The sequence below is a fragment of the Pipra filicauda genome, unplaced genomic scaffold, assembly GCF_003945595.2.
Source record: "Pipra filicauda isolate LSUMZ 115617 unplaced genomic scaffold, ASM394559v2 scaffold7_size6619720_pilon, whole genome shotgun sequence".
NCBI classification, from domain to species: Eukaryota; Metazoa; Chordata; class Aves; order Passeriformes; family Pipridae; genus Pipra; species Pipra filicauda.
Genome location: NW_024104976.1, coordinates 3,742,100 through 3,767,385, shown reverse-complemented (window position 1 = coordinate 3,767,385; position 25,286 = coordinate 3,742,100). Strand labels below are relative to the sequence as shown.

At 35.5% G+C, this 25,286-nt stretch overlaps 1 protein-coding gene across 1 annotated transcript in view; it reads right to left on the bottom strand.

The window, feature by feature from the left end:
* Window positions 1-18,957, bottom strand: part of LOC113996163 (protein unc-13 homolog A-like) — a 43,195-nt gene extending 24,238 nt beyond the window's left edge. The window contains exons 1-6 of the mRNA XM_039390037.1: window positions 18,932-18,957; window positions 15,878-15,977; window positions 13,915-14,032; window positions 12,072-12,195; window positions 8,662-8,797; window positions 8,384-8,455 (exon numbers count right to left, since the gene is read on the bottom strand). Coding sequence (XP_039245971.1) covers window positions 8,384-8,455; window positions 8,662-8,797; window positions 12,072-12,195; window positions 13,915-14,032; window positions 15,878-15,977; window positions 18,932-18,938 — 557 coding nt within the window. The 5' untranslated portion in view covers window positions 18,939-18,957. The remainder of the gene's footprint in view (window positions 1-8,383; window positions 8,456-8,661; window positions 8,798-12,071; window positions 12,196-13,914; window positions 14,033-15,877; window positions 15,978-18,931) is intronic.
* Between the last annotated feature and the right edge of the window lie 6,329 nt (window positions 18,958-25,286).

Here is a 25,286-nt window from a genome sequence, read left to right as displayed (position 1 = left end):
AGCAACTTCCACTCCCCACTAGCAGCAGCCAAGCTGAAACAAACATCATGTGCTCAAATCAATCTCTAATGGACAGATCAAGCAGATTTGTACTTTAGTAGTACACTATTACAAAACCGAGATTTTTAATTTTCTTTTCCTTTAAAATATGCTTCCCAGAACATTCCAGTAATGGTAATTCTTGTACAAATATAGGATAAGGATGCTAATGGCAATTTTGATCTTTATTTTACATTCTTTTATAGTTCAGGAGGAGGATAGAAAAGAATAAATAAAGATGAATAACAGCTTCTCTGTTTATAAAACCTATAAAGTACTTTCAAGTGCTGCACTTCCAGTGCTGTAACTTGTGAAACAATTTAATGTGCATTGGAAGTAAGTCAGTTTGTAAGAGACTCAAAACTTTCGTGTGAGGATTTCCACATTTGTTACTCATTTAGGCTGCAGCAGCACAATTCTTTGGGACTGTCTCTGTTGGTGCAGTTGCTACCCCAGCCTTGCACATCAGGCCAAAGTGTCATTACTTGTATTAACTGCACCTGGGCTACCAAACGTTGTCCTCCTTATAGCACCTGCCAGGGATTATCTGAAGCTGATTGCACTGAAATGGTTTCCAGCTGAAAACAAGGTGCTCTAAATCACTAGCTTTCAAGTCAGCTCATGCACTTAGGATAAGGGAACACTGTTCTTATTGGAAAATATATCTGGGATGTGGAACTATGGAAATGGTATCCCATTAATGGTATCCCATTAAGGATTATTGTACTATAAAGTTATAATTCAATTTTAATTTTTTTCATAGGCCTCAATTATACAGTATAGATAAAAAAAATCAGTATAACATTAAAAAGCTGTGCAATAAGTAGCAGTTTGGTAGAACACTAGGAGTAACTGTAGGCACTACTTGTCCATCTTAGCTATAATCACATTAAAAGGAAATTATTGATGTGGTAAAATTGCAAGGGAAAATTAAGTGATTTAGGCTTTATCACCGTTAGCCCTATCACAGTGAGACCTACTTTTTTAAGCCTCACATAGATTAATATAATTTAGCATTACCCAACTGCCTCATAGATATTTTTGTGTGTCAGTGGCAAAAGAAGGCAGATTTTCCTCCAAGATACTTTTTGGTAGCACTAAATCTATACCCTTACACAAGTTCCCTTTTGCAGATGCTTAAGTTGCACTTAAAAACTTAGTTTCCAAATACCAACCAGTTACTCAACTCTACAGTAAAATTTTAGTTTGAAATTTGACTATTATTTTGTTTTCCATCTGCTTTCTTACTGTCCAAAATCAGAAGTTTCAGTAGCTGTATTATCATCTTCAATCACATGTTTATATCAATTAGATTACTGCTGGCTTTCACTTCAAATAGTTTACATTTCTGAGTTCTTGGTGGGTTTTGTGCGTTTTAAAGCTAAAATTGCAAGACCTTAGTTTCTTTGGGACAAGGTATTTAATTTTTTCAGCTTGTATTTTGAGAGCAACGTTATTACAGTAACAAAATAACATTTTCTGATTTCTTTGAGATCACCTTGTATAAGTGCCTAAAACACATAATACAGCAATAACATGTTTTCTAACCATTCAGGTCCTAATGCTTAGCAAGGCATGAACAGAAACAAAACTATGCTTACATATATGCTTTACTTAAGTTCTTAGAGTTTTTCCTCCACCACTCTTACACAGGTTACTCACCTAATCATTAAGAACTTAATTCTTATACAAGACCTACATCTTTTGACTCACCTCTAGAGAAGATGAATAGTTTGAAGCTATGCATTTATCCTCATAACAGAACTCGTGTTTTGACTTTTTCCTCCACTTCTTCACAAGATTTTTGTAGGCACAATCCATATGGATGTGGACCTTCACACCCTGAAGGAAGATGTCTGCCCCTGCTTGTTTCTAGAAATACCCCTGAGCCGAGTGCACTGCCAGCACAGCTGCTCAAGATAAGCCAGCAATTACTGCAGCCCCCCCAGCACCGCCCTTCCGGGGGATAATTAACTATTTGTTGCAAGGAAAGTACTTTCATCTGCCTGGTGTCTTTTCACCCTTCAGACTATTGTGAAGTCTGATCTCAGTGTGAATTATTTATTGGTTGTTGCTATCTCTGTTAAAGCTGATTCAGAAAGTCCCACCTTGCTTTAACAATTACTTTCCAGTCAGGTTATTTGAGTATTCTGACTTCCCATATGACCCAGCAAACTTTTGTTTTATCACAGGTAGAGAAACGGCAAACTTTTCTGTATAGCTGAGAATAGGTACTGGGAAAGAGAGGTGATAACTACTTAAACTTCTGTATTTAGGCCACTTCAAACGCTTAGACTTCAAAATATGCATTTTGGGTTCAACATTGTGGAATTTTCTTGTTCTTTGATCAACTATTGTTCTCAAACATTAATGTGCCCCTTTCTCAAAAGGTGGCACACTCAACTTCATGGCTTCTTATTTTTGTTATGTTGGAGAAACTTAACCAAAATAAACCTTGTTCTGAAGAACCACTGCAACTGAAGGCCTGATGCTAAAGGGGGTGCAAAGAGAGATGTACAGTAATCCATACCTAAAATATTTAAATATCAATTATTACCACTCAAAACTCTGAACTGGACTGTAAACTGTCATTCAGATCAGTCAAAACCACCGCTTGTGATAATTATCTAGTATAGTTCATAGAATGTCAGTAAGTAACAGCTCATATTCTCTCCTACCTTACCATAGAAAAATAGCTTTGAAGAAAGATTCTATTTTTTTAAAGTGTGCCAAGACAGTAAATCAAGATTTTGCAAAGTAACTTCCAATTTTCTGCTGGACATAAGGAGTCTACAAGGCAGTTTTGCTACCTGTGAAACACTCACAAGATACATTATCTCCTCAGTGCTGAAATAACTACATGAGTTGTTTCCAAACTGCAAGATATTTATCAGAACAAAAGAACATGCAACTAAACCAGAACAATACCAAAGGCTATCACAGAAGACAGAGGACACAAAGAAACACATCTTTGTACAAATAAAACATTAGCAAGACACTGATCTGCTGTCCAGTGAAGTTGCAGCTTTTAGTCAATCTTGAATCTGTCAAAGTGTCATCTTGGATTATTCCCAGAAAGCAAACAATGTCTAACTGACACTTAGAGAAACTTTACGAATTGCTCCAGATTTTGCCTGGGTTTGCCACTGTGCAGCTACTTGGTAGTCACCAATTTTAAAACATTTTTTTTCTTCTAATACATCCAACTCAAAAAATAATAATGTATTTTTTTCCAAATATGACATATTTCTTCATTCAACTGAACTCAATTTTCTTTTACATTATCAAGTCTCTGTATTCAAAACCAATGCCTAATCTTTCAATTTAAAATGAAAATAAAAATCAGTATTATAAAAGTATTTGATTGTGTATGCATGCAATAAACCAAATAAATATGTAACCTTTAGATGTAGGATGGTCTTATAGAGTGTGTTACATCACACTTCCACAGCTACATCTCTGCCTGAATTTCTGAATCAACCTTAGAAAAAATGTCCAACAAGCTTGATTTCATGTCAAAGAAAGAAACTCTCACTGTTTCTAAGAGAGGTTTCATAGAAGACCCTGTAGGTAACTATTGCCTGAACTTGGCCTCATGCATGAAACTATCTGACTGTTATAAACTTCTATATCAAATAGATCCTTACGTAGATTCAATCTGTCTCTTCTTCTAAACAAAACCATGGAAAGACATAACTAGTCATAATTCCATCAGGTTGAACATCTGTAGGATTCTTTTCCTTATGGTTTTAGCTAATGAAAGGCCATAATAATAGTGAGATATAAAAATAGCTACAAAAATAACTTACCAAAATCTATTTGGGACAACTTTGGGAAAGAAAATGTACATCAACATGTCATATGAGCTCACCATCATTTGTTCTAACTGCAAAGTAAAGCTGTTTTGGTCTTTACTACACTTCTAAGCAGTTTTATACATAATTCATTGTTGTTTTTTTTCTGACAGAATCTTCAATTCCCTAAATGTTTCTCAATTCCCTCAATGTCCTTTTTCTCAATCTCTTTCAAGTACAATGTTTTCTCTCTATATTTTTAACTGCTAATTTATCTTCTTTTGTATTTTTTTTGTAACCGAGTATTTTTTAAAATGTAAGAATAAAACTGGTAATGATTGTAAAGCTGATAGTCATAAAGTAGAGCAGTATAACAAAACCCATAAAAATTGCTTCAACTTCAAATTCATTATATTTATGAGACTTAGTATTCTCCAGTTCTAAGTTTAAATTTTGTTTGTAGTTTTCCTGCTGTAGAGAGCTGCTGCAACATTCTTTAAAATTCTTTGGAACCTTTTATTTTTTTTTTTTAAGTAGTCTTTTAAATACTACTTTTGTTCCAATCAATAGCAATAGTTCTAGGGTACAGAACATCTGAAGGAAACACATTTGCAAAAAGCAAGAGGGTGGAACTGAACTTGGAAAGGACAGCAGAGCGGGAAAGATCATGCTCTTTAATATGTAAAAACATTTCATATCTCTTGGTTCATGTGGTTTGATGTAAACAAGCATTTTACCTTGCCTTTGGAACACAGAAGTATTATATGAGTTAAACAATCTGCATTTTAGAGAACAGCCTCAGAATAATAATTAAATGCAAACCCACCTATCACTAATTATAATGTCAACTGCTTTTTATATTTTAAAAATAATATGCCACTTCTGAAAAGCTGGGAACCAGTGGACAGTCATAGCTAAAAGGCTTACATGTGACATACAACTTTTGTTACCCTGCCTCCTTCTTTACTTTCTTTTGGACCTTATTTGTTTTTGGCAGTAAATAGGAAAGGAAACAACAACACATTATGCAAGATCAGTTATGCTGAACTATTCTGTAATTTAACTTTGAGAAACAATCTCTCAGTGAATGATCACAACAGCAAACAAACTTACATGGACAAACATTATCTGCTTAAACAGCTATGGCTGTGTACTGGAAATATGGCTTTGGTTTAAGGAGTTCATAACCTGTAGCCAAGTGGTAGAGATGGAAATTTTCATGGTTTAGAAATAATTTTATGCCTGCCCATCAATTTTTCTGTTATCTAGGCATGAATAATGAAACAGATTTTTGGAGAAATGGCTGTAAAGTGATCACTTCAAATTAATTTAGACCTTAGCAATCATTTGGTTCTTTCTGTATTTAAAGCCAGGGAAGATTAATTACGTTCTTAAAAGGCCATTTAATGCTAATGATGCTCCAAGCATTAAGAAACTTCTAAGTCCATCACATTCAAGCTTTCTTTTCAGTACTCATCAGTTTGAAAAAATAAACCTGTATGTTGCTGTCATAGATCACTAATTTGCTTTAATTAATATCAGTTTAATGAATATTACATTGAAAACAACATTGTAATGGTTGCAGGTCATGAAGTCCACTTTTAGTAATATATCTCCTTTTAACACTCAACAGTTACCACCTCCCAAAACATTAGATCAGGGGAAACACTGTTAAAACCAAACACTTTAGAATCAGATTTTATGGACAAATCCAAATTTGTCCATAAAATCTCTATAGATCTAGCATGGGTTTGTGGGCAGCATATCCCTCCTTCATTTCCTGTGTGTGTATGTATGATATCTACTCATGTGGCCTATGCAGGTAGAAATAAATAAACCCGAATAATGGATTTGTAATTTTTTTAAATGTAACAAAGTCTTTTTTTCTCCTTGTCCAATGACTGATTTTCAGTTCTGCAGAGAAGACAAGTATCACAGGACAAATCAATATTCTTTTTAAAAGAAAGATCCTTGTCCATGTTGCTGTACTTCCTTAGGTTTTGGGGTTGGTTGGTTGTTTTTTATAAGAAATTTTTGTTTCATTTTCTCTTTTTTGGAAATGCCCCTAATCAATTTTATGCCATTCACTTGAGTTTCTGATTAACAGGCATATCTGGAAATTTCTGGCAGTTCTGGATATACAGTAACATATTTCTACCTCAGTGGTACCAAAGAGATTAACTGTGAAATCCTCATTCTTGCCAGTAGTAGCATTCAGCACTGGGTACTAATGATGCAAACAGAAAGAGCCAACTGACTTATACAGTTACTATACAGAGCCGGAATGAAGTATATAATAAATACTCGATTGCTAATTTTTATAAATTCACAGTCATTCATTCATTGATTACATTAAATGGAGAAATACTTAGGTGTTTTTTGTTTGGGGTGTTTTTACCAGTATTTTCCCTTTCTCTCTCTCTCTTTCTCTCATTTCTTTTTTTCGTTTTAAGCCTCTGGGAGAAAATATATTGCTCTAATAAGTAGTCACTTAATAATTTACCACATCCTTCAAAATCTGATTTAGTGAGTTTATGCTTTCTGGAAAAAGTTAATTAATTACACTTAATTAGCTATCAATCTACATTTAAAGTTAGCTGCCATAAACACCATTTATATATATAACCAAAGACTTGACAAATAAATATCAGTGTAAAAAAACTTAATGAAGAAATTTTATCCCCATTAATATTTGAATATTTACAGGATAGCTAAACTGGTGTTTAATACAGCTATTCAAAACATATAGTGTAATCTAACTTCTCAGACTTTTAGTACAAAACAGTTATTTTGAATAAATACACATTTCTAAGTAAACTTTAAAACAATCATAATCTTTCAGCTCATAATATTTGAAAATACCTATTATTAGATGAAAGAACTTTTCAGTTAAAAATAATATGTAGTTGTGTGCTTACTCCTAATTTATTAATATAAAGGTTTAGTTAAATTCAATAAAATTATTTGGTCCAAAGAGGTAAAGGAAATAATTCCATAGTCAGATCAGGTTAACTTCTTTTGGTTTAACTTAACCTGCTCAGAGGCTCAGATCTCTGTTGAAAAATACACGTCAACCCAGATGATATGTTAATGACTGGACGTGTGCTTGGAAAACATAGAGAAGCAGCTCTTGAATGCTGCCATTACTGACAGCTCTCCCCCTAAGGAGGCACTTGTACTCCTCTGTAAATACCCTGCAAGGACTTACTAGTAAATGTAAACAGGCTAAGGATGACAAGAAGCAAAGAGATGCTGTGGCACCTTGTCCATGTACAGTCTCTGACTCACTGCATCCATGTGCTTGATGATCCTTTTGCAGACTCACTTGTTTCCTAGTAATTTTGTGTTGATGGTACATGCACTAGGACTCTGCTTTTTTAGAGTCCATGAAAAGGTCATTTAAGTGCGTCCACATGTCATTGCCTCAGAGAACACATAACTTCATAATGGAAGAGGTTTTATCCTATTTTCTCTTGTGTTTGAGCTAATTTTCTGGTACCACCGCTGTTAAGCACGACTTAAACATGAGTCAAGCGCCTGACACACCATATACTCTTGCTGCTTTTCCCAAGAGCCTGTTCTACCCTTCATCAAGAAAACACCTTTTTTGAGTGTCAGCTGCTCACAGATAGAGATAAAGGACACCATAATGAAATGTAACACAGTCTGTGACAGCTGCCATGAAAGCCAAAATGAGCAGTAGAGACGGAAAACTTTTTTTCTCCCCAGTTTGCCTTTGCAAGAGAAGGGAAGTGATTATACCAAGGCATAGAAGGCTCTCTCTGCTCAGAGACCACTGCTGAGAGATGTTCTCAGAGGCTGACTGGACTCCCTCCTGAGCATTCAACTCCACTCAGCAGAAGGTGATGGCATCAAAGTAATACAATTTTGCCACCTTGCCCCTTCCTCTCTTTATGCATCATCATTTTCCACACTCAGGGAAGCAGAAAGACAGCAATTATCTTTTCCTTATTTTTTTTTTTCCTCACAGCATTTGTGTTTGCTCAAAGCAAAAAGACAGAAAATATTAATTCTCTTCTGGAAAACTTGCAGAAGTGAAGGGAGCCTGTCTAGGTAAATATATTAGCTTCAAAAATGGAATCAAATGTCTTTCCTGATTTCCAGATGCAATCAGTTACAATACCTAAATCATGTTAGGACTTGCTACCCTTCTTTTCTTAAGTTTTCAGAAAGTCACTATTGAATAGGTGAACTCTATGTAGACACATGCCCAAGGGTGAGAACAGGACAGATATACATGTATCTGCCATAAAAGAACATAGCAAAGCTAATTAATACCTGTATTGTCTTTAAAACATTATCATTTAAAACATCACCTTAAATGAACACCAATCAATCAATCCCCTTGCACTTCTGAAGTCATTTGTATATACACAGCAATCTGCTGCAGAACAGTCTAGAATGGTATTTACCCCTTTTGCATCATTAATAGTTTATATTCTTGTCTTGTACTAATTAGCCAAATATAAGTTTGGTTGCCTTTTCTTTAATGCCTACATTTTTTGTAGGTTAAAATCCGCTTTACTTACCACCAAAGATTTATTGAGAAGGCACATGTTTGCAGAGTGGTTTCACAGGAGACAGTATCCTTCATGGTTTTCCTTTCATTAGAATATGAAGATTTATCATGCTCTGTCCCACCATAATAAGGAAATATATCCCTTATGGGTTTATAAATTTATGAAACTTTTTAAGTTTATAAGTCACATTCTTGCTTAAAATGATCGTAAAGTATCACTGGCATTCAGACATTTTAAAAAAATCAACAAACGTTATCAAACACGTCTGATGTGACAAGACAAAATACCTTGGTTTGCTCTCTTGTGTGCTGAGACTACTTTCCATGGGTGACCAAATATCAGATGTATCTTGATGTGAAGGTCTTGTACTTTGGAGGGGTGGCCCTCTGTGCCAGGCTCTGCAATCTAAGTCTTTGTGGGTATCTGTAGAGAAGGCAAAAGCTGCTAGAAATCTTTCAGCCCATTTTACTTCTCAAAAGAGGAAGTACACATTAAATTAATTAACTTAATTCGTTAAATTTACAGTAATAGGGAATTAATGAAGTCAATTACAAACATTATAATGATTAAATCACTTATGACGAGAACAGCAGAAATAGAGTTCCAATATGAGAATTTTGCTCTATAAATCATCCTTTTAGCTGTAGTGAGAGGAAGGGGTTCATGACCTGACCTTGATTGTGGGGGCATTTTCTTCCACAATGATGAGAAAAATTTGAGTGCCCATGTCTTTTCTCCTTTCTTTCTTCTTTTGTCTTTTAAAGTTTTCTTACGAATTAGGAACTATGCTTTGATTTATTTCCTCTCACACTGTTTACTAACACCAGGTTAGCTGCCAAAAATTTGTGCCATATATTTTGCTCAAAGTGAATGCAACACTGCTGTGAATCAAGAAGATAGAGATAATACTTTGGAAAACAACAGGATCTTTTGGTTTTCCTACTGCATAAGTTAATCTCAACTTTTAGGTTACATGTCAGGTTATGTAAGTATATGTTTAGGTTGTAAGTATATACATATGTAATATATACTTACAATATGTGAATTACTATACTAACTAAAGTGGTCTGTACTTAGAATTCTATACTTTGGCACATGAGTTTTCCCAATTCACTTCACTAAAGTTTTCTTTAATTTCTTATACTCTTTATGTAAGGTGTAATTGAATGTTAAGGAGCATGCCATACGTCTCTAATGCTGAATTTAAGAAAAAAAATAAGATGTCCTGTAAATTTTCTTCTGTCTCTTGCAAGAAAGACCTCATAAAATTGAAATTATTGTATTTTATAACAAACCCTGATTATCTTTAAAAAACCTTGAGTTTTAGACACATTAAAAATGTTTGCAATCCAGCTGTAGTATTTATCTAAATAGGATTTTATTACTGTGACTTTGCTTGCAGAATTTTAAATATACTAGATCCTCATTCTACTTAGCAGCCTTTAAATGGAGCTTAGTATAAATAGCAATGGTGAAATGACAATTTTGTTGCTACCACATCAGGTGATACATCTAGAAAGAAGCACTCATGGTGAGCTAATGATGTGAAAACATTTCTCTGTTACTACACACAAGGGCTTCAAGTCCACATGAAGTCATATTGTTAAAGCAGCAGTATCTGGCATTCTCAAACAGACATCTCAGGAACTGTCTGAAGTAACTGCAGCCTTCTACCTTCCCAATGGAACTTTGTCATCATAAAGAGGCTGTACTGACTCCAACAGTCAAGGACAGACCCTCAGCTGCTCACAGCTGAGCTGAGAGCCATTCAACAGAGTAAGCCATCGAAGTATAATGTCCAAGTTAAACTCCAGGTAGAGGGTAAACGTGGCTTTCTCAGTAATGGAGACGTAATGCTTTAGGATTCCTTCCTCTGTGCAGAAAACTACAGTGTAAGAGTGACCTCTACAGGATTTCCACAGTGCTCCAAGACTGCAGTCCCAGGGACTGTCTTTAGAACATTTTCAAATGTATTTATTTGAAAACAGAAGATAAACTGCAACATACAAACCAACACTGCCTCCAAGTATCAGCCTGAAATCAGCAACAATCTGAATTTACAGCTCGTAAACACAGATTTGCAGTAGGTTTCTAGATATGAAAACTATATAAGGACTCACTTAAAATATTCAGCTGATTCAAAGGAGGTTTCAAGAATCATTGGGTTTCATTTGGAAGGGGCCTTAAAGATCATCTAGTCCCAACCTCACTGCCATGGACAGGAAAAACTACCACAGGTTGTCCAAAGTCCCATCCAACCTTGCTTTGAATACTTCTAGGCATCTACAACTTCTCTGGGTGACCTGTGCCATAAAAGTACAATTTGTACCATTTTTTTCTCTCCTTTTTTAATGAGCATTCCACTGTTAGTGGACAAACTGTTGTCTTTCTCTGTCATCTTCTTTATAAACTGCCTCTTCTTTGTTCTATTAGTTTATTTTTATGCTTAAAGACTCAGTCCATTTGTCTTCTGTACACTTTCCATCATGCTTAAATGAAATAAAATTATGACATAAGTGAAAGATGGAGGCACACGTGAATAGCATGAAAATGTTCTTCCACAACAATTTTTACTCAGACAACTGAAAGTTGCTTGTGGCTGCTGGGAAAAATAAACCAAGCAAACAAAACACAGAGTGTGACTAGGGCTTAGGTTATCTTTTAAAATGCTTTATTGGCTAGGAAGTAGTAAAGAAGGAGTAATTTTTTGTTAAAAAAAAAACTTGGGCCCTGTTGTAACTCATAAGAATCCATAACAGCCCACAGTCACTCTGTGAAAAGATTTGCATTCTACCTCACGTGTTAACAGTAGTGTAGTCAAGCAAACTACACCCAGAAACATCAGAAATAACTACTCTACTTAAATCAGCATGAGCTGTAAGTATTGCCAACTTCAGCCTCAGGCAATGCATTTCAAAAAGAACCTTAGACAGCTGGTAAACCTTCTAGTCCTCCTTTCAAGAGATAAATAATGTTTCTCATTCTCTCTTCTTCACTTTTTTAAAATTTATTCTTTTGTAAATTCTAGTATTAGTCTTTTTTAGACTAATAATATAACAGAATATAGTTCATTAGACTACATTAAAGAGTAAAATGTTAAGCTAACTTATCTTTGAGAACTTATTTGGCATAGACTACCATATAGATGGATTGATAATCTTAATAAAGTCTACCTCTTTCTATTGTATCTGGAAATAATGTGTGGTGATGTATAATTTGATGTTCAGTTTCCATTTCTACTTTCATATATATATATATATATATAGTTTACATCATCATATGCACTATTCATAAAGGCAGACAACATCTGCTAGTAAGGTAAAAAATGCTGTGAAAGCCCTGGATTTTACTACAATTTACATCATGCAAACAGCTGATGTGCTACAGAGCTGTAACACACAGGCTCTCTATTGAGTCTTAAGGAGATATTTATGTGGATACTTATGTGGAAGACACATCCATGTGTGGATGAACATTACCCAGTGAAACTCTTCATCCATATTCTTGTGGAAGTGGCTCTCAGTGATTCCATTACTTACCAGTACCGATTACCTGTATCAATTGTGCAAATGTCCCAGTGATGAAAAAGCGTTTAGGATTCTAGAGAAAAATTGCTATTTGGCATTGTGTTTCAGAAACTCAGAGTGAAATACAGAATGGCTGGAATGCTGGAGAGAGATCTTAATCTGTAACTCACCAAATGGTAATGCAAAGTAGACATCTAGTAAGATCTCGTGTGAAGTTGGTGTTTTTGTGCCTTGAATCTCACTTCCATTTTTTATTACTTCAGAATGCAATGTCCACCAGGAACCTGGGCCTTCCTAGGAAAAAGAAGTTATGAAAATTACCTGGGCAGGATTTATTGGATTATCCAATTTTAATGGATGAGGTTTCCCCTGAGTCAATAGGAGTTTCTTTGTAATAACAGTATGTTTAGATATCCATTCTAGACTCTTCCAACTTTTGTTTATGTAAGTATTAATTAGGACTTCATCAAGTTTTCTCACAGTCATTGAATTCAAAATAATATAACATTTGCTCTACAATAGAGATGAATACACATTAAGGTTGTCAGATGATTAAGACACAAGAAGTATGAATATTGAAAATTACACTTATCAACTCAGATTTTCCAGTTTCCCTTTGAACTGGTGCCAAAGAAGTACATTGTAGAAAGACTGAAACAATCCATATAAACTAATAACAAAGCCAAAAAAACTTGTTTCTGAAGTAATGCTCCCTTATAGTTTATTTCTGAGCTATAAAGCCCAGAACAGAACTGTGGGGTTAAAACAAGCAGTATTACTAGGAAATTTCCGCAGTGGATTAATTATAAATGAAGGTTTAGAGGATCTGAAGAAATTAATAAAAAGTCCCTTATCTTTCATCTGTGTTTGTTTAAAGTTTCAATATTTACTAGTAAGCCACAACCTCTGTGTCAGCAAGTTGTAACTCAACAACAGCCAGGGCAGCAGAGCAGAACCACTTGCCTTGGGGCTGGAAATGGCACTTGGCAGCTGTGATACAGAGCAACTTCGAATTTAAGCAGGAACTACTTTGTTCCTCTGCTTCCATTTTCTGAGTAGAATCACTGAAATATCAGTTCAATGTATATATGAATATTTATTACTTCCTGTAAAGAAATTGCTATAGGGTCTGATGAGAGATACTGTAGGAAGTTGTTTTCTGATTTTCTCTCCTTCAATTGCCTTTTTGATGTTTTAGAAAAATTAAAGAAGGCAAAAAATTTTTCAAAGATTAAATTAATCTTCTGTCATTCAGAGCTACTTTAAAAACAGACTCCATGGACTATGTGTAGCAGAGCATATTCATGGATGGGAGAATTGTGGAATATTAGAATGAGGTAACTCTTTATGTTTTCTGAATTCAGAAAATTTTGCAGCACAGGCAGTTTGTTTCTGTATTTCCACGGTCCCAGAAACCTTTTCTCCTTATTTGATATCCTACTGAGGGTAAGTATGCTCACTCTGGTGGCCAACTTACTATGCTGGATACACAACTTTTGGTATTGACCCAATTTCTCCACTCATCCTTCTCTGTGCACTCTAGAATTTCTTCTGTAGTTCCACAAGGCAAATTTCAGCTTTTCTCTCTGAGCCAGTGGCCAATTCCCTTGAGAGAGAGAACAACAGTATTTTGCCCACTTTAGTAGAGATTTACCCAAAGTCACACAATGAAGAGCCAGGCCTGGAAAGTTAATCTAAAACTCTTTCACTTTAACCATATAAACCAAACCACCCCTGCCTCCCTAACAGTTCATGAGAGCAGATGAACTAACTCACTCCCTGTAGAATACCTGGCTCAGTATCTGAGCCATTTCTCCAGGATATATGGATAATGCATTTCAGTTGTCACTTTAAGAGTCACATGTACATTATGCCTCACCACTGCAGATTGGAGCAAAGGAGATAGAAGTATACACTGATCATAAATGTCCTTACAGTATTTGGGGAGATTAAGAATGAGAAATTTGTTGAATTTTACTCAGTGTTCTATAATTCCACAGAAAGTCAACTTACATCTGTTGCATATTCCACAGTTGCAAGGGGAATCCATAAAACTCCCAAAATGCTATCCCAGAGCAAACCTTTCTTCCACAGCTCTACAAGGAAACCCTTTCCATCAGCACAGATTTCACTAAAAAGAATGAATATAGGAACCATTAAACTGAATCTGAAAACGCAGTTTCAACTGCTCAGTAATCTATAATAATAAATTAGTGACTTACAGGAGATACAGAGGTGGTTTTTTTCCTATATAGTCATAAAATAGTAGGCAGTGGTGTCTCTGCTGTGACTGATTGCACATAATCTTCATTTGACCGAATTAATTTGTATTAAAATAATCTTCAAGTTACTGTGTGGTGAACCACAGAGAATTACTGTGTACTGAAAGTTATCAGGAAAAGAACAAATGAAATCTGAGAAGGGCAAGGGCTGCCACCTCTGAGACAACTTTTTAACTCATCACATGGCTCTCAAAAATCATTATGTTGACTGCATCAATGTCTACTTTTCTGCTGTATTCATGCAGTTGAATAGATTCATTGAATTTTTGTTTTGCCCTGCTTCTCTCTTTATAAACATGTTATGGAAGACAGATTGTAAATTTTTAGACCCCAGCTTTAAAACTGTTGCACCGGCAACAATGAAAGTGCAGACTGAAAGGTTAAAAAATATGCAATTTTTAAAATGCAAGCTGGTAATATCTGTGTGTAAAAGAACATAGTTTTTACTGTGAGAGATGGAGTGACAGCCCTTAAGAAAATGAACTACAGTATGACTCACCAAAGTCTACTTAAATGTATTTGTAAATGCCTACTTTTAATCCCTTTTAAAAGTCTGCTGTGTTGTATAGATGAGCAGGCAGTAGATGGAGCTACAGCAACCTTGTAACATGCTAGAAAAGTGCTTTAGTATTTTTTGGCAAGATTTACATTGCCAACTGAGAAAATAATCCTAATACATTGCACATTTTCAATGATATCATGCAACACTCATTTACATATAATATGATAAAAAGAAAATCTTTTAAACAACAGCAAAGCAAATGTATTAACTAATATTTTGACACATTCTTCAGGTAACCAGAAAGTACTAAAAAAGTCATTCAAAACAACTAATGTGTCTGACAAAATATTAAAATACTTGGATTAGAAAATACCCAAAACTGTCATAATGACATTTTTTCATAAGAACTACAGCAAATTAAATGTTGAATTCTGCAAAAATATTTCAACCAACTCTAGACCTCAGGAATTAAATTTATGTTCCCACAACAGGAATGTGGTGACAGAGAAAGATTTGTGCAGGGAAAAAGAAGGGACCAAAAATGGTGGAGATTAATATGCTAAATCAGGATCTAATTAGATTATATTCACTGGGTTTAACTGCTTTGGAACTGACAGTTGGAAGCAGATTTCCTCAGAATGTCAGGCAGTATATAAATGCTTGGACCTCCTGACCAGTGAGGTGTGTAGAAGGCTCTAGAGAAAAGAGGACAATAACAACAGAGTAACAAGATGGAGAGCTGAGTGAAGCAGACAAAGATCTGCAGACAGAAGTGAGAAAGAGCAGGGGTCAGTATTAAAGCAACTACCTAAGTCGGCAGCTGAGGAGATAAATTAATGCATAAAATATGAGTCACACCAAAAGGAAATGGAGTGAACAAAAATCAAGTTGCTTGAGGATCAATTTGAGTTCTCTTTGTTCTCATTCCTGTATTCCTACAACATTATATTAAATTAAATTCAGAGACAAATTCTTCCCCTTGTTGGTCCTGGCCTTGATCTGCAATGTACCTTGCAAAATTAACTTTAGTTCTGTTCTCCAGGGCTAGTCTGCACCTTTTCTCTGAGCTGGATACTTTTTCCTTGCTTCTGAGTGGTCTGTACATGGCCTTGCATGTACTAAACTGTTCTAAACTATACAAATAAAACAAAGATACAACAAAATCAATTGATAAGAATTCCCTGTTACTTACAACATGAAGTCTTGTTCCCAGCAAGGGTCACTTCCTCGTCTGTCGATTGTAGTGCTTTTCAAATTTTGGACTTTTAAAACAACGTAGGTTTTGGATGCATCTGAAAAATAAATAACCAGCACATTAAACCTCACTTTTGTTCTTTCCAAAAACTGGAAACATATAGTCCCAAGGCAGTAAGGGTTTTAATTTTTACTCCATACAAAACATTTAGAGGTGTGGTTCCAATATGTGGATTTGAACAAGAAAATTCTTATTAATTCTAATGGGATTATGCCAGAAAAATCTCTGCCCCTGACAGGTGAGAGAGAACATCTCACTGAATGTATTTTAAAGATCAGCTTCCAGACAGGGCTTTTTACTGTTTATCAATCTCCCTGACAGCTCTTGCATGAAACCAGCATGCAACTCTTTTTCTGAAAATTAGGACTTTCTTTGCCTTTCCATTGCTATGATAATATTGATGATTGGCTGATGGGTTTTTATGTCCAATTAAGGCAAGGCCACAGACTTGTAATATGTAATTCAGTCTTGGTGCATGAATCTAGTTCTGTTATAGACGCAGCAGCAAAATGGGTTTCAGATGCAGCCCCAAATGAACTCATACATTTCTGTAAATACCTTTGTAAAAGCACAGTATGAGTATTCATAAATTGGACCCAATCAGCAAAAAGAATACAATTTTAAAAATTTCAAAGGACTTGAAAATATCACTGCCAGAAAAAAGCAAAAGAACTGAGGGAAAGCTCTATCCTGTAGGGCCTCATACAGGAATCTAAGGTGGTAAAAGGCGTATTATATCATCTTAATGAATGTGGCTTTTTAGCTTGCATGCAGGTAACACATCCTTCACTACCCTCCAGCATCCTAGATAATGATCAACATTGACATAAGACTGAAAAAACTTTTTTTTTTTTTTGATAGAACTACTGCCAAAATATATACCCAAGAGGTAGCTCAGAACAGAATTTTTGAGCTGTGTGTTTTACCACAGGTCAATCAAACAGTCTGAGTTACAGGGAAGGTGTCAATGTCTACAACAGATTACTGAATAGGTTGTATCAAATTACACTGCAGTTAACAAAAAGTGTGAAGGAGAAGAGTTAGCTGTGTACATCCTGTATGTAGATCTTATTGATTAGAACTGATTATAATGTTTGACCAAAGGACAAAAGATATCATGTAACAGGAACTATTCTGTTCAATAAACACATTCAACAGTGGCCAATGTTATCTATTTATTTTCTATAATTCAGTGCACCAGTCCTCTCAAACAGGACTTTGCTTTTTAGCTGCAACTCAAGGTTTGAGAAATTTTCAAAAGAATTCTAAATGACTTGGCTGAAAAATAGCAACCCACAGTCTTTAACTTCAGCCATTTAGAGCACCCATGTAAATTAAAACTACAATAACCAACCTCCCTCATAATTAAAACATATGTCCCTTAAATGAAGCTATAAGTGACAAGATAGAAACTTAAAGACACATTTTAGTGGTAGTCTGTTTCATTATACTATTATCTTTATATTCAACTGTAATTTCACGGACCAGACGAGGTGACCAAACTTAATCACCTTGTATCTTTCCCCACCTTCTTTTCTATCACAAAAATTAAAAATATTTTGGACTGCTTGCATTATTGTCTTGTCTGAAACCCTGCCATTTGTTTTTTAAAAGAGCTATTTTTCCAGTAGTTCCTTGTCTTCTTTGGCTCTTCTCTAGATCTAAATATTACCCTTCAGTGCTTTAGGACTAATTCACCTCTAGATGTCATGAGTTGTGTCAAGTAAGAAAAAGATACTCTACCTCGTAAATAACTGTGAGTATATAACCTCCCTGAGGAATAACACTGCTCAGGGTGAATATTATTAAAATACCCTGGCAGCAGAAAGGAGCTGTCAATTTTGCAGTTTTGTTTCCATGAAGCCATTATTGCGGCTCCCAAACCTTTCAGCTGTCAAAAAACAGAGGCATGTAGTGCAATTTTTTGTCAAACAGCAGGTTATCCACTTGCTCAAACCTTCAGCTTTCAACCCAGAGCAGAGCACAGCAACTTCATAGCAGTTTACACAAAGGAGTAAATAAACTACAGGATAATCACGGAATTTTGAGAAACATGAGGGCATTTCAAGGCTGCTCTTGGTCACCACCTGCATAATGGTTCTGCCCAAGAAAACATTATCAGAGAATACACCATTCAAATTTTATTGCCATTATTTATGGTGTTAACAAGTCTTCAACAGCACTCAAAAGAAACTTGAAACTACATCTCTTTTATCAAATTATTCTGTTTGACAGTCATATTCTGTACATTATCACCTCTTTTGAGCATCAACAAAATATGAGATTTGCTGAACTCTGCAGAACATTTTTCTGACTGCATTAGGGTTTCAATGAGAAAGAGAAGATTCTTCAGTCCATACTTTGTACAAAGATTTCACAGCCTGCTGTTAGAAGTGTCAAGAACAAACAGCTTGATCTGTGCCCATTCAGGTTACCTTTCTTTAATTCAAATAACTTTAAACAACTTGTATTTGCTTAAATGTATTAACCAGCAAATTTTGCTGCACTGATTTGGTTGTATATCAGCTTCTCCTGAGAACTAGTAATTACAAAGGTCTTGAAGGCCTTAAATTTATAGTCCACCTCTGTGTGAGAAACCTCTGGCTGAGTTCAGACTTTCTTTTCCATCCTGGCTAAATCTTGGTCCTGGAAACAGAGAGTTCTGGGCAGCTTGGTTTTGCTCATATTTATTGGCTGGGGCACACACCTGATCTCTGTAACTGTCCATCACTATCTCCAACCTGTATTTCCTCTCTGGGAAAATTCAGACACAATCTCCAACTGTCTGAGGCCACAACCTTGTAAAGATAATTTGATCTCTAAAACATATGTATAATCTTTAATTCTTTCCACATTTATACATTTTTATTGAACTGTTGATCAAATATATTAAAGTAGTCCCAAGCTTAGGTGATTCTTTAGTGTGACACAGACAAGAATGCCTAAGAAAGAAAAATGTAAAGCAGAAATTGAAAGGGAAATTAAACTTACCAGTCATTTTATCCAGCCTTCCTTTTTTCACTGTATTAAAAAAGAAAATATATATTATTTTCAGATAATACCTTAACAATGCTTGCCAATGGATTTTATGGAAAATAAAATCTAAAGGACTTATGTGGTATAAAAAACCTCAATCAAAAATGAAAACAAGTAATCTTCAAAAAATATAAACATCATTGTGGGACAGTAATATGATTTCTTGGAATTCTTTGGGAAAGAGAACACGTGAAAACTCTTTGCACCTTACAAGAACTTAATAAATACATGGATACAACCCAGAGGGCAGAATGAAGAGCAGGTGTCCAGGAAGGGTAGTGTGCTATTCATCACCTCTTAATGCTAGTTCAAAATTCTTCCCAATAGATACAGATGACTCACAGACTGTATATAACCTAAAGTAGCTTCTATCATCTTACAAAGAGTCCTTTATTACATTGTATTTACTCTGGCTGTTAGAAAGGATGCACTTCAGTAAATACCTTACCAAACAAAAAGTGAACATTTCAAATCCTGATTTTGCTCAGCAACCTTATGTTTCAAACTAAGGTATCTCTTCCATTAATGAAAAATGCCCCGAAATTAATAGGATTGGGATTCATATAATCATAATTATGAAGATCTAACCTGGTCATAATTTTTTATTTCACTCCTAAAGTTCATTAAATTTAGACTTTTAAACAATATAACTAAATATTCTTTAAATTTTCCTGCCATATCAATGCATGTAAGACAGTTTGGTTTGAGTGAAACATCACTGCAGTCCTACAATAATTGAACAAACTCCAGCAATAAACTAATGTATACATGATATATTTCACTGCTACACTTAGGACAGTAGTAATTGCCAATAAAACAAGAAGTCCACAACTTTACAATGCAAAGGTTCCCAAAAGCTTGCCACTGTTTTCCAACATCCTTTCCACTTGCTTAACCTCACCTACCTTCCTATTACTTATTTTTGCTTTCATCTCTCCCTGAACTTCCCTAAGAATGCCATGGAATTGCACCACATTTGCAGACTGTTCGTCTGACAGCCTGAACGATTCCCCCACTGTCACAGCGAGAAAGCTTCACTTTCCACACAAATGGTGAGGGGCCAAAATGGTGCTGAGCTACCAGCAGAGTCTAAACACTGCAGCAGCTCAACTGCACTGCAAGAGTGCAGAATTTACACACTGCATTTACTTGACTTCCCTGGAAGGAAGTACTGCAAGAAATATTCTTATCAGCTTAAACAATGCACATCTCCAGTCTATGAGGTTACTTTTTATAGCCACGTACTAAATATTTGTCACATGGGTGAAGGAGCTTCTACGAGAAGAAAAACCTACCTTTCACAGAGAGAAGTTCCATTTCAGTAGAAAAATATTTTAAAGAACACGCATTGAAACTCAGTTTTTTCTTCACAAGAGGAAAAGAAATAGTTTGGCTTGAATTAAATGACTCTTCTGCTGCTGTTCCCTCACTGCAAGTGTGTTTCACTTTTGCTGCTCGCTCCTCCCATGTTTCTCATGGAGCAAAGCCAATCAATTGATGGAGCAGTAAAATACTGACGACAAATTCCTTCTCCCTCTCTACACACAGAGAGGGAAGAGGAAAAGAGAAATATTATAACTGTTCGCTTACCCTCATTTCCTCACCCTCATTTCCTCAACTTCTATCTGCTCTATGCAGCTGTCTCCAGTCTAAACAAATTTCTGAATGCCATCTTTCCCAGAAATAAGAAACTCAGTGCAACTATTTCATTAAGGACACACTTTTGGAGATCTGACACTTTGATTTTAATACTTGCAAAGCATCTGAATTGGAATACAGAAAGTTCATGGGTTTTTTATCTTTTAATACAATCACATAGCCAGAACACATATTTTACAGTATTTGCTAGAGCTAGGCATAAGTAGCCTTAATTTTCTAAAATAGTGTGAATAAATCTTGCACAAAAAGTTGGATTTTATTATACTTCATGAATTTCTAATTCTATTGCAGCAGTTCATAGGATTGTAAATGTTGTCATAAAATGTTAAAATATTTTACAACAATACTCAAAACACTGAAATTATCATAAAAATAGTGGTGTTTACAACTAGTTGTTCAGATTAATACTGGGGTTTGTTGTTTGTTTGTTTTTAATTGTGGTTAACAGTATATATATTTCCAGAGATATATAGTATTTTTATATAATTTTCTCCATTATATTATAATTGAATACTTAGGTCTTAAATCCAAGTAAGGAAGTGTCCTTGGAGTAGAGGGGAGTGCATATATCTGAGTTAAGGAGTGGCTGTCTGAAGCCCCAAGAAACTGGGTCTGGAGGAAGGCACACCTCAAAAGATAAATGAGAGCTGAGACTGGTTGGCCTGGCCAGGAGAAACCTTTGGGAGGTAGGATGGGTTTAATCAATGTTTATAAAAACCTGACGGGAGGGTGTAAACAAGACTGACTCTTGTGATTGTTGCCTAACAACAGGTGAACAGGCAATGGGCACAAACTGAAACTCACAGTTTCACCGGAACATAAGAAAAGTCTCTTTTTCCTGTGAGGGTATTTTAAGACTAAAATAGGTTGTCCAGAGAGGATGTGGACTCTTTTTGTCCTTGGAGATACCCACAACCTGACTGAACAAAACTCTGGGCAACCTGCTCTTACTGACCCTGTTTTGAGCAGGGATGTTGGACTAGATGGTATTGAGAGTTTCTTTGTGATTCTGTGATAGTTCACAAGGTCAAACTGTTAAGTGTGACTGAAGAAAATGTAGTTCAGGACATCACTATGCGTAATATGTGTAGAGTTTTTTCCCCTCCATAGAAGTGTCATAAGAAGTACCTATGTTGTTTCAGGATCATGCTACTATGCCATAATCTGAAGTTGTCAGCATATTACGTTTTGGTCTTGTGTTTTAGATGAATATATTTGCATCTCTCTCTTCTGAATTCTGTTCTGATCAAGTCTCCCACAACAGTGTGATACTCTTAGAGACAGGTTTCCACCTTATGCAAGCAATGGAGTTCCACTGTAGTTAACAAAGCTAGTCTGGTACACACTGGCTGAGAAATTATCCCAAACTGTGTATTGGGATCACATGAAAAAAAATATTTACTTAGAACAAAAATCTAATCGCTGCTGACTTAAGATTCAGTAAATAGAGTTCACAATAAGCCTTAGCATGAATCAAAGTTACACAGCTGCATCTGAAACTGTCTCTGAAACTGTACAAACTTGACTCTTCTTCCTTTCTTCCACTCCCTTCCTCAAATATCAGGGCCCTTCCTGTGGAATTTTCTCCTTGAATTCTTGGGTTGCAGCTGCAGCAGCAGCAGCAGCAGCAATTGTGGCTCATTTACTTTACTGTGATGCCATGGCTGCTTTTTACATAAGCTACTGGGAAAGATGTTATGACTTTATGGTAAGAAATATGCAGAGAATACCTGAACATAGGCAGAAGGTCACCGTGGACTCAGAACGGTGCATGTACAAATGCTCTTTCATTTGGAAAAAGCATTTATTATATTTAACAAAGGAATAGTGAAAAGCACTGAGCTGGAACAAGCTGTCAAGATGGTGTTTGGCTAAAGGGCATAAGAGTAGAGGCTGCAGTACAACATGCACGTGTCACCAGCTGATAGTCTCAGTACCTCAGTTAATTACCCTGTTACTCAGCCAGGCCTTCCTCAGTGTTTTCCCTTTTCCATATTACAATTCCCTATTAATGCCTGATATAACACTTCAACCCTATATGTTAACTTCAGTTAAAAGGTCTCAGCATTCCAGATCTATATACAGAATCAAGAATTTAGAAAGAAATTTGAAAAAAAAAAGGAGCAAAATTGTTTACATTGCATTTTTTACCTAAACTATTTCAAGACTGCCTATAGTGACTTCGCTCTATTCAATATGTTATAACAATATGTGTAACAATGCTGTTATGTACAGATGTGTCACCTGAGACCTGACACTGTTGAGTGATCAGCTTCCAAAAGAGCTACCTAATTATTTTCCAAGCCAAATTCTCAACTGATATGAGGATGATATGATTCTTTTCATTTGTGAGCATACTTTTTTTTTAGTGAGGATCTGCCTTTTTTTTATTTAACTTCTTTTTTTAATATGAATTCACATAGCATACATTAGCAGATTAAAGCCTGCCACCATCTTCCAGTTAATTCATCAAAAGCAAGGAGATTTCACTCTGATGATTTACCTACTTGGCAGCAAAACTACATATTGTTCTTTTCAGGAAGTTTCTTGTCTACAGGATACTCGTAATGCAATAACTAAGGTCATGTACTCATAGATTTTAATATAACATGTTGCAAAAGGAAAACAAGGAACAGAGAACATTGGAATACTGATTGCAAAAGAACGTGGAAGACAACTTCTAACTTTCACAGGGAAAGGAAGACAGCCTACTGCTGTTTTAATATATATATCAGTTATGGAAGAGAATATTAAAAAATAAGCTTGGTGAGAAAAAAATATCCAAATTTCAGTTGATATTAAAAATACAGAGTATAGGAGCAGTTTCCTTGCATGCCCTACTTTTCTGTCTGAGACCATCATGAAGCCATCTTTTCTTGGCTATTTTTATGCTGACCCATGTGTATTTTTAAAGAGGTTTTGGCCTTGGAACACCAACATTTTAGCTATTTTTCTTCTGAAGTTCTTCTCTTGAGGAGAAAGAGAATTTGCTCCTTTGCAAATTATTATAGACAGTGAAATTTTCAGCTGATCATTCATCAGCATCTCCTCAACACTAGCACATGAAGAAATACTTCAGTCACCTCAGAAGCCTAAGTGATAAAGTGTATTTTTGCGTTCCCCTTGAAGTCAATCATTAGTTTAAAATTGGAGCTAGTGGGAGAAGATTTTTGTCTATTACAAGGAAAAAATTATGCACAATTCAGGTAAAATTCAAAGATAAATAGCTATATTATCATTATGGTGATCCTTTAAACACACAAAGCTGAAACCCATGAACAGGAGTTCAACCACGACAGCAAGAAAAAAAAAATCACTTTTCCTAGACAGTTCATTTCTGCCTTTCAGAAATATAGACTCTGCATCCCCCAGTGTATTCTATAATTTTCAGTAGAGTTTGTAAGTGATAAAAGACAGAAATAATGAACTCTGTAACAAAATATGCTATCAAGAGATACATCATCAGAGCGACAGGATAAGCAGAAAATCAATCAGCTGATTTCTGACCCTGAGAAACTATGAGCAATATTGCAGATAGGAACTAGAAATTAGATCAGTTTTGTCCTTGTCTCCAAAAGATTGGAGCAACTATGGTTAGGGATAATGGGGGATGTGTTCTGGGCTTCACAGGAATCACCTTGATAAATGAGTTTGAAGCACTCCATTTACCCTTTTCCAACAGGACACAAACCAAGGGCCCTCCTTCAAAATGTTCTGTGTTATTAACCACCAAGTATATAGATATAAATTTCATTGAAATATCTACTTGTTATTAATCTCCAAAACTGCAGTGAAGTCACAGCAATAAAATAATCTTGAAGTTTTAACACAAACAAAAATACAATAACTTGTCATAGATTCATATTCCACCTCTCATCTTTGTGATAGTCACAGGAGATAGTAGGTTATTGGACTAAAAATAGACTTATCCCACAGGTTTGATCTTATTCTATTATGGTATTTAAACTACAAATAAGTGCCTCAAATTTTAAAATTTTGAATAATTGAATACCCGGAGGTATTAAAAAAACCATATAATTTTCTTTTAATTTGATCCTAAATTCTAGAAAAAAATAGATTATTCAGTTCACATTAACCTGAAGGATCTTTTTATGCATATCCCCTTCCTTGATTTCAATTTCATGAAGACTCGGAAAACTGTCACTTACCTGTCTTTTGAAAATAGTGTTGGAATTAACATTTGTACGGTGCTTTTGGATCTTCCAATCAAGGATGCTGTGAAAAGAAAAATATTTTTACTATTTTGCATAAACAGAAATTGAATACATACAAACATTGAACTACTGCACTAACTGGGAAGAGGATCACAGGCTCTGATTACAGTCCTTAAGTTTGGGTCCAGTTCTGCCTCCACTGCGACCTCTGTCTCCTCAGTGATGGAGTTTTTTGGACCACTGAAGCCTCATGCCTCAGAAAACATTGACCCTTTGTAGAGCAAGACAGATTAGAAAAAGCGACCTTAAATCCTGCAAGGAAATATAAATCTTGTAAAAATATGCGGTTTCTCTTTTGGAGTCTATGTCAAGTTAACCAAGATTTCCTACAGGTTTTTATTTCCCTGTTAATATTGCTGCTCATTGGTATGACTTCTGTAAAATTGCTTGCTGCCACACAAAAATTACACCGTGCT